A 9,816-nucleotide genomic window follows, 5' to 3' on the forward strand; every position below is an offset into this window, starting at 1 on the left:
TGATGTTGTTGGGTTGATGCCCTGGCATTGGGCCGCATGCCACCGAGCCTTTTCTGCAACAATGTGTTTGTCTGTTTTGTTTTTGGAGTATTAGAAAAGTGTATTTATGGTTCATGTGTCTTCAATTCAGTTTTATTTATACAGCATCAATTCACAGCAACAGTCACAGAAAGGTGCTTTATACTGTGATGCAAAGAGCCTAAAATTATGTGGAGAAAACCGCTGTGATCAACCATCTGGAGACAGTGGGAAGGAAGAACGCACTTTTAAAGAGGAAGAAACCTCTGGCAGAATCTGGCTCAGTTAGGGCCATCTGCCACATCCTGTGTGTCAGTGTGCAAATGTGAATCTGAACTTTCAATTTTAAGATTAATTGCAGTTGGCAGCGAGTCTGTGTGTACGTCTGTGTGTGTATTTGTGTGTGTGCAGTTACGACCAGCATCTCACCCAGCAGCTCATACAGCAGGTTGAGAATGTCTTTCCAGGCCGCTCCAGCCTCCGAGCCCGCGCACTCCCCAAAATGTGCGGCGCTGTTATAGACGTTCAGTCGGTCGATACAGTTGGACACCAGAGTCAGCATGCCCTAAAAAAGAGGCAGTGACACATGTCACATGACTGGTATAAGAGCTTCCTCTGATGAAATCTGCCCCCAGTTTTCAGTTAGTGCAATGCAGCTTCATGATGGTCTTGTACTGGTTTATTCTACAGACTTGAAATACCTGAGATCTGATATGCTAAATGGAAAGTGTTCCAGTTATTGTGACAAGCTGACCTTCGGGATTAGAATTAAGATAGAAATGTGCTCCTTTAGTCCCCCATAGAAAGGTACATAAGATTAAAAAATCCTTAAAAGATATGTAACTTGCAAAAATCAATACTCTATGTGTCGATAATCCTCAGATATATTGCAATCAAGTCTCTTATTTTATGGTCTCTCGACGACATTTTGACACAGTTATGCTGTTGTATCCTGTAAGATTTAACCTGCTTTTCAGTGGGTGACATCATAGGGCCCCTCAGCGAGGCAGTTGACATTTTATAATTGATGAAAGCAATTTAGAGCCTAGAAGCTTAGCAGAAAGCTCAGTGCGCTCATGCCAGCCTCAGGAAAACTGCTGACACCGTCATATAAAGTGCGTCCGAATACACGATGCCATTGAAACAAACCACAAAGAATCAATTGGTTTCGCTTTTTCACCTCCTTCTGCAAGTTTGCCACTACTGCTAGCTTAATCACACGTGCACTCATTCACTAAAAGTGTCCCAATTGCAACCACGTTGAGATTCTTTTGCTCTGCCTGACTGCCTCGCGAGCTCTTTTTACTAAACCTTCCTTGATGGATGAACTCACTTCCTGCTTGAAGAGGTTCTGTCTGTTTTTGAGCGAGCGCAGCTTGATCTGCCTTTCTTCGTGCTCCAGCTCGGCATCGGGGAGCTGGAAATAAGTGATGAGGTCATTAAGGGTTTGGAGCACCTCCTCCACGGGCAGAGCGACCAGTGCCCTGTTCTTAACACCCAGACAATCCAGGTCTCTGGGGGAAGTAGACAGAAAGAAAAAACTCAATCACACATTTAACACTACTTGCCGTTTCTCAAATTCTCTCATTCATTCGAGGAAACAAACCATTGCTAAAGATACGACGACTGGGAAGCTGAACAGACTTGAGGAGAGGCAGTGATGACTAACACGATCTTTAACCCAACGGTTCATTCATGCTGAAATGCTGATTTCCGCTAGCCTGCTAAAAATAGCTCTAGTCCTATGCATGGGAGCGGTGTGTGTGTGGTGGTGGTGATGGTGGGGGCTGACAGATTCCTGCCCCTAAGTCTGACCCAGGAGACAGCAAGCCCTCTGATAACAAATACAGGCCATGGAAGCATCCACGTATGTGCTTCATAGCTCACCACACATAGCAGTGATGCCACTGCATTTCTATTTGGAAACATGTGGCTGGTCCACTGAGTGAACTGTATGGGGCACTGGCACCACACTCAGACAAAACCCACAGGCCCCTCTGTACTTTAGTTACATCACGAGTTTTATCCCACCTATGAGTCTGTGGGCTTCAAAAATAGCCTTCAGATATAATTTGCCGATGTTGGAATGTCTTTATCATCAGGCGTAATTACGCTAAACCATCATCAACGTGGGTGCTTATGAAACTTGTCCCAGTGACAGGACATTTTGCAGATTACCCTAATAAAGTGGCGAAAGACAAATGTGGGCTGCAATTTGGTTTAATTGGCTAATTTGTGCAATCACATCCCTGTGTGCTGAAGTGAGCAACGGCACCGTTTTGTCACCGTGTAGCGTACCTGATGAATCGCTTAAAGAGAAGCGTGGTGTTGCGGATGATGCGCGCGGCGCGGGACTCCTCGTGCTGACAGCGCTGGAGGGTCAATCCGTCATCCATGTGACCTTCAGAATGCAGGCATGCCTTGAGAGGACGCCACAGGGCGAGAAAAGGGCGAGAAACATTGTCATAAGACGATATAAAGAAATGAGTAAAGAAATGAAGGAGGAGAAGGCACTGAGCCACAGTGTCTGTCCGACACTACAGGCCACCTGGCTGTGTTTACATGCCGCACGCACACCGCTTCTGCAACAGTAGCCAGGAGACGAGGTCTATATTTAGCCGAGGCAGAGATATGAGATGCAAACTAACAGAGGATCATCTTAACTCAATCAAGTCATTACTCTCGAAATAATTATCCACTCGAAGGAGTGTGATTTATTTATTAATGCTCCTTGTTTTCTGCATGTGCCTTGCATCTAAAGACAGAGCGGTGTGCGCTCGCGTATGTCGCCACTCACTCTTCTCTTGAGGGGACCCAGACGAGCAGATTTGACATCGGGCGCCTGGTACGAGAGCCAGAGACCCGCGGCCACGTGCATGATGAAGCAGATCGAGTCCCCGTATTTAATCTCAGCCACTCCCATTCCCTCGATGTCGCGCTTGGGGCTCTGCTCCAGCTTCTCCTGCACAGAAAGGAAGGAAAAGAGACCCAGATTTGCTCTTAATCAAACCACGACCAAATATTAGCTGCATCTACAACTTAAAGCTCTCCGCCCATCACAAGCAAGAAGGCTGTATTTGTTTTGCTTTTAGGATTAGACGTAAATAATGTAAATCAAGTCAGCTGCTTAACATATTCTGCAAGACATGCTTCAGATCCACATTGGAAGGGGGTCAGTAATTGGTTCAGCATCACTATTCATTTCAAGAAACTATATTGAACAGAGTAGTTAAACGGTCGCTTCAGTTAGAGTCGGCAAGTTCAGCTAAATTAACCTCAATGGTGTCGTTTTCGCTCGTCCAATCATTCTTGCAATTTTCATTGTCCTTGAAAAAGTTGTGATTTTCCAGCCCAAGGATATTTGGCAGTTCATTCGTAAAAGGTTAATAGGTGATCCTTCATAAAGCCTTCTTGCTGGTGTTTAAATGGGAAAGGGTGTGCATGTGTCCTTACCTTAGAGGCTCTGAAGCAGAAGGCCGTTGCAACGGTGTCAGACCTCTCCCGATCCTGAAGCACCAGCCCCCTGTCCTCCGTTAGAGCCAGGTAGTGACCGGTGGTCAGGTGCCGTAGCCGGAAGGGCTGACCCCAGCGGATGTGGCTCCCGCTCCAGCTGTCAACGCCACAACCGCACATTAATATTAAGCATACACAAAAATGTTCAGTTCACAAACCCAGGGAGATTTGCTAATTAGCTGATCTAAAAAAACTGCTGCCAGCTGTTAATTATCTAGTAGATATGAATTGAATCAGTTGGAAACGGATGAAAACATTTTTGTAATTATGCACCTTTTTTTTCCTTTTTAGGAAACAGGAAAGTCTAAACAAACAGCATCAGAAACATGGCAGAAATCAAAGGGGAACGGCAGCAAAGACAGAGGGAAAGAGAAAGAGGGGATAAGGCAGAGGCCAAAGTGCAGCAGTGAGGAAAGGAGAACAGATCAAATGGAAACAATGAACAAAAGACAGAAAAGAAAGGTGGAAAGGACAGCGATGAACTAAACAAAAACAAAGGAGAGAGTTACAGGAAGAAAGGCAACAGATAAAAGATCACATGAAACACAAAACCACCTGATTCGGAGTGGCTCCAGCCTCCACAAGGACCTCGCCTTGGCACCAGCTTTACCCGTCTCATAGTTGACTATCCTGAGGATGAGAGAGAAGCATGAGTGTGTGTGTGTGTGTGTGTGTGTGCGTGGGCAGATGCTTTAACTGTCTAGCTGCCACGGACACTCTCAAGGTCATTCATCCCGGCCCTCTCTCCTCTCATTTGTCACACTGATATTCACAGACAAGATGTTTGACTTTGGCACATAAGCACGCTGTTTTTACTCTGCCGACTGCGGCGTCACATCCTTCAAACACAGACGAGTCCCGATAACTACGCCGTCTCTCAGTGATATGGGTGACTAGGTCCCAAGATAAAAGAAATCGCTCATCGACCCCTTGGTGACAGTTTGGAGTGCGTTTGATCTGATCTCTAAAAAGCACGCTCCATCTGTGAAATATCAAGGAGTAAAAGCCAAAGCTAGAAATTAGAATTAAATCCAATCCTGCCCCCATATTTGCCACGCTCCGGTCTAAAAACAGAAACTGCACATCGTGTGTATCACAGAGGAAGACGCACACATCTTTTGGCACCTGGCTGAATGTGTACGGGCCCGTGTAGTGCCCGCTGTTTTGACCCACTTCGGGCCCAGTGTGCCATTATTCAGCGCTCTGCCTTATGTGAGTTGGCACCAAGCAGCTATGCTGTAGGTAAAAATAACACCGCAGCCATTTTGGCTCCCGTGGGGAGGGGGGCGGGGGTTACACTGGTCACAGAGCGTGGTGGAAACAGAGGGCTGGCAGCTCCATTAGCTTCTCATGTGCTGTGTAACTACTTTAGCTTTGCCCCTGCGATGCTGTGTTAGGCACCTCTGCTGCTCTTCACTCTGGTCTGATCCCGGGATTGTAACAACCTCGTCGTGTCCGTGGAACAGCCGCATCACGTGACCACCTAACAGGTAGCCTATTGGAGAAGGACAAAGAAAAGATTTGGCATCTCAGAGATGAAATCAGGAAAAATAGACAATCCATATCACAGAGGTTTAAGTGTTTAACTGCCATATTTAAGTGTTTTACCCATTTTTAAATACAGTTAGAAACATTAAACTCGTTGCAAATTTAGCCCCTGTCACCTGGATTTGACTGAATATGCAGAAAATTCAAATTATATGAGCTGCAAAATTCATCACAACACTGTCTTCAAGTATGTTTGTCTCTCTTTTTTACCTGAAGGTATATCAAATGATTATGTAAAGTCTCTACCTTCTTCTATGTTGCTACCAGAGCAGATGGGATGGACGTTCCACAGAGTCTGCATGAAGGAAGCATCCACCTGGATGTTGCCACTTGAGATGGATAAATGCTGCAGGAAAGAGCACATCCAGCGTTCACTTTTGTGTACAACTACAGAAATATGCAAGTGACAGCACTGTGATCTTATGAGCAATCAGCAATGTATCTACATCTTTACGAGCCACATGTTTGATTTGGCAAAACCTTCGCATCAGATGCCCTACCTGACGTGACCTCCCCCATTTATGTGAGCTTGGGATCGACACTAGGAGTGCACTGGCTTGTGACCCTGCAGCTGGGTTTGTAATGCATGATTGTATTGATTCAACTTGAAAAGGGTGATGAGTTGTCAGTTGGAGCTTGAAAGTCTATTACCACTGATGCAGAAGAAGCCTCCAATTTATCGATGAGCGCTCAGGGATACACAAACAGGTTATAATGTAGAGAATATGTGTGTGTGTGTGTGTGGTTTCCACAGTGTTTGTGCATCCAAAAAACTAATTTTGTGGCAGCTGTGTCCTGATCATCCTCCTTCCCCAGAGTCTCCTGCAGCCCCTCGGTGCTTGTGTGTCTCCACATACCACAGTGTGTGTGACAGCTGGGACAGACTACCAGATTGGCATTGCTGACTGTAAGGCGATAGTGGTCATCTGTCCGTGCCCCCAACTGCCGTGGGGCTGTAAGCACCGCCTGGCTGCTGTCACAAACTTCACGGATCATGGAGAACATGTTTCCCAGGGTTAGCGTCCGAGTCCGTGTGCTCAGTGGGCAAAGTTAGTCTAAAAGTGAAAGTTACCCGCTGCTGAAAAAGTTAGAATCACAGCTGCAGAGGAGAGGAATGTTTGGGCGTGACCAGAATGATTACGTAGGAGCTTGATTTGAAAAGGCACTGGAAGCAAAGAAATCATAATCCCCCCCAGAGATCAGACGTGATGCAGTGCAGATCAAATTTTGCTTAATGTAATTGTATGCATTTTTGCAGTCATCCTGAGGGGGAAAAAAGTTGTTGCTTTTAATGTTAAGCCTCCAGCTGGAGAGAGGTCACGGAGAGAGCTGCAGCATGTGGTAATAGGATTGCTATAATCTGAAATTTTGCCACATCAGGGGAGTAGAATTGATGCGCTCCTACCAAGACCTCTGTGTTATGATCACTCAAATGCACGCACACACACACATACACACCGGCAAACACTAGACTTACAAGGTATCGCTCTGAGGACACGCTGACGAGGATGAGGTCATCGCCGATGCGTACTTTCTCTCCCTCTGATCTCTGCTTGGAGGCTGGATGGATTGTCCACCAGCAAGCCTCACCTGCAACAGTAAGCGCACGCATACACAAACACGTTTCTTCTATATTTTTAATCAAACACCACTGCCCAAATACCCCCTGTAATTACTAATATTGTCGCAGTGGGCTGAAGATGAGGGCACATGGGTCACCGCAGCAAGATTTTCAAGTGAAATCGAGGCGACTGCTCATCTAGCGTATCACATGATGCGATTAACAAGTGCAAACAGAAGTGGGTCCAGGTATCAGCCTGCCACACGTGAGGGTGTTAAATATTCTGCACAGATGAAATCATAGCTGACAACAAGAAGCACAAAGTAAGTGTACACTGCTTCACTGCGGGAGGGGGGGTATCAACTGAGATTCTGAAAAGACAAACAGTGAAATTCACTCGCAAACAAACGAAGAGCGGGAAGAAAGATAAAGAGGGGACTTTCAGACAGCGAAGAGGAGGTTAGATAGATTTAAAGAAGCAGACGGAGGCGGAACAAAGACGGAGAGAGACAGGCGTAGCGACAATGACAAAGGGAACGGAGGAAGATAAAAGGGAACTGCACCGGAGCTTTTATTTACCTGTTGAATCCTCCTGCAGGCCGACATCAAAGGAAAGCTTATCTGTCTGTGACCTTGATGTCTTCAAACAGGCCAGGTACTGTGGTCAACACACACATCAAACCACAAAAGACAGAGCTGTCACACGCTTCCTGTATTTGACAAGGGTCATTTTTGATATACCGTATAAATCAACCCTTAGAATCTGTCGTGATTTGTTTAGCGGGGATTGTTTGAGATCTCTCACCATAGAGCTGAAGGAATGCCGCAGGAGGATGGCGTGTCCGTACAGCAGAGTCTTGTGTCCGCCACTCTGCGCTGCCTATAGAGACGATTCACAAACACATGTACACAAGCGCATAGTTACATGTCAGCTCAGTGTTCTGTCAGAACAACCCCAGTGGTCTCCCTCCAACCGCTTCAATCGAACCTCTGACACTGAATGTTGACCTCATCGACGACTAGGGTGACCTCAAGCTGGGGGCACGCATCTCCTGGGGAGGGTTTGCACCCAGTCTCTCCAATGAACACATGCAATCTGCTCCTGTATCCGTGAGTGAGCAGGATACGGGCTCATCTTTCCAGCACTCCAGCTACAGGAATGTGGGAGGATGCACACTGTAAACTACTGTCAGTCTCTGGATGCAATGTCAGTATTAGCAGACAATGACTCCATCGCCTTGGGGATTGGGTTAAGATGCAGGGGGGGGAACAATTAATATATCTATTGGGAGAAATGCAAAAGGGGGTGTTTTTTTTCTCTCTTTGGCAATCAACTCCCATGTTACTCACCTTCCTTATGAGCCTCTAGGAAGCATTAAGGTAAGAAAGAGTGTTATTATTCAGAAAAGAGCTACTGTTCTCCTGAGCCTGTCTGCTTTAGGTGGTACAAACTTAGGGCCACACACAGCTGTTACTTATTTAAAGGAATGAAGAAAAAGACGCTGACAATCTTTTTTTGTGTGTGTTTTACAGTGAAGCCACTGGAAAACACATATTTTCTACAAGCCAAGCAGGATACTAACTATACAGTATGTTTCCAGCAAAGCTGAGTTTATTCTATGCAATTTTACAAAATTGTAGTTACGTAATATCCAAGCGCTATGTGAATCATGGCTCGTTTTATAAAATCATAGTGTGGTCCTACATCTTCTTTTGCCGCGTTTCTATTTCTCTCTCTTTCCCCCTCAGTTGGCTACTGGGACAATAGCGGGCCTGTGATTTGATGCAGTTGTGTTCTGCAGACTGCAGTACTGGCTTTCAGGCTTCTTCTGTGCTGCTGGTAACTGCTCTAAGCTGGCTGAGGGGCTGAGTCTAATGCAGTGAGGCACGCAGCACTGCAATCACCACAGCGGATAAACCCCAAACTCACTTTCCTGTCCCAATGACGGGCTGTGCATGAACAGCAAGAAAAGTTATTTTCTAAATGTAGAGACACATAGCAGCAAAAACGTAATATAACTTAAGCATGTGAAAAGAGCAAAGCTGTTATAACCCCTGGATAAATGAACCATATGGGAGAAAACTTTTGAATGATGCTGTCTCCAACTATAGACCACAAACCGCCGTATCCAGTGCCAGAAATAATTATTATTTGATCCACTGCTGAAACTGCAATTTTGTTCACTTACATAGAAATGAAGTCTCAGATTTTCATGATAGAGAGCAACTACAGAAAAAATACAATACTCAAAAGTTATGAATCAGTTTCCACGTCATTTAATATTTGATCTCTTACAATCCAGCCTGCCTCCAACAGACTAGGTGTATGTCCATGTGGCACACAGATTACAATCAATTAATCAATCAATTACAGATATTCTGTTACCTTCACACCAAGCTTGGGCAGCTGTTGGTTTGGTTATTCAGAAATAGAAGAAATATAAAATAACTATCAATCGCCCTGAGTCTGGAACTCCATGCAAGATCTTGCCTCATGGGATGAGGATAATCATGAAAAAGGCGGTGTATTAGCCCTACACGGGAGGAGCTTGTTAGTGATATGAAGGCAATTGGGACCATTGGTAACACACTATAATGGATTGAAATCTGGCAGCACCTGCAACATCCCCCGCTCAAGAAGGCACACGTACAGGCTTGTCTTAAGTTATGAATTAGGAATCATTTAAGAATCTAAATGATTCAGAAAAGATTGGGAGAAAGTAATGAAGTCAGATGAAACCAAAACGATGCTCTTTGGCACTTTTTCTGCTAAGTTACAGGATGACTTCACTACACCGACAGCCAGTGGATGGGAAGATGTAGCATAATATATCAGATGAGAACCTCCTTCCTTCAGTTAACATAGGTCTTTCAGCATGACAGTGACACATCACCAAGGTAACAAAGGAGTAGCTAAAGAAGAAGACCATTATGGTTATGGAGTAGCCTAGCCAGTCTCCAGACCTCAGTCCTACAGAAAATCTGTGGAGGAAGCTGAAGCATTAAGACAAGTTACTTATTCCACTGAATGACATGCAAATCATTCTTTAATTCATAACTTTATTAAATTCATTCATTCATTCATTCACTTCCGCTTCTCCTTTTCAGGGTCGCGGGGGGCGCTGGAGCCTATCCCAGCTGTCATAGGGCGAGAGGCGGGGTCCACCCTGGACAGG

At 45.4% G+C, this 9,816-nt stretch overlaps 1 protein-coding gene across 1 annotated transcript in view; it reads right to left on the reverse strand.

The window, feature by feature from the left end:
* LOC102202511 (ryanodine receptor 3) overlaps window positions 1–9,816 on the reverse strand; it is a 107,461-nt gene that overhangs the window by 66,841 nt on the left and 30,804 nt on the right. The window contains 11 exon segments of the mRNA XM_013913275.1: window positions 448–583; window positions 1,352–1,532; window positions 2,317–2,438; window positions 2,816–2,980; window positions 3,472–3,628; window positions 4,087–4,161; window positions 4,933–5,026; window positions 5,326–5,425; window positions 6,557–6,669; window positions 7,220–7,298; window positions 7,446–7,520. Of these exon segments, the coding sequence (XP_013768729.1) occupies window positions 448–583; window positions 1,352–1,532; window positions 2,317–2,438; window positions 2,816–2,980; window positions 3,472–3,628; window positions 4,087–4,161; window positions 4,933–5,026; window positions 5,326–5,425; window positions 6,557–6,669; window positions 7,220–7,298; window positions 7,446–7,520 (1,297 nt within the window).

This window comes from Pundamilia nyererei, unplaced genomic scaffold (genome assembly GCF_000239375.1).
Source record: "Pundamilia nyererei isolate P.nyererei 1_Seehausen unplaced genomic scaffold, PunNye1.0 scaffold00123, whole genome shotgun sequence".
In the NCBI taxonomy this organism is placed as follows: domain Eukaryota; kingdom Metazoa; phylum Chordata; class Actinopteri; order Cichliformes; family Cichlidae; genus Pundamilia; species Pundamilia nyererei.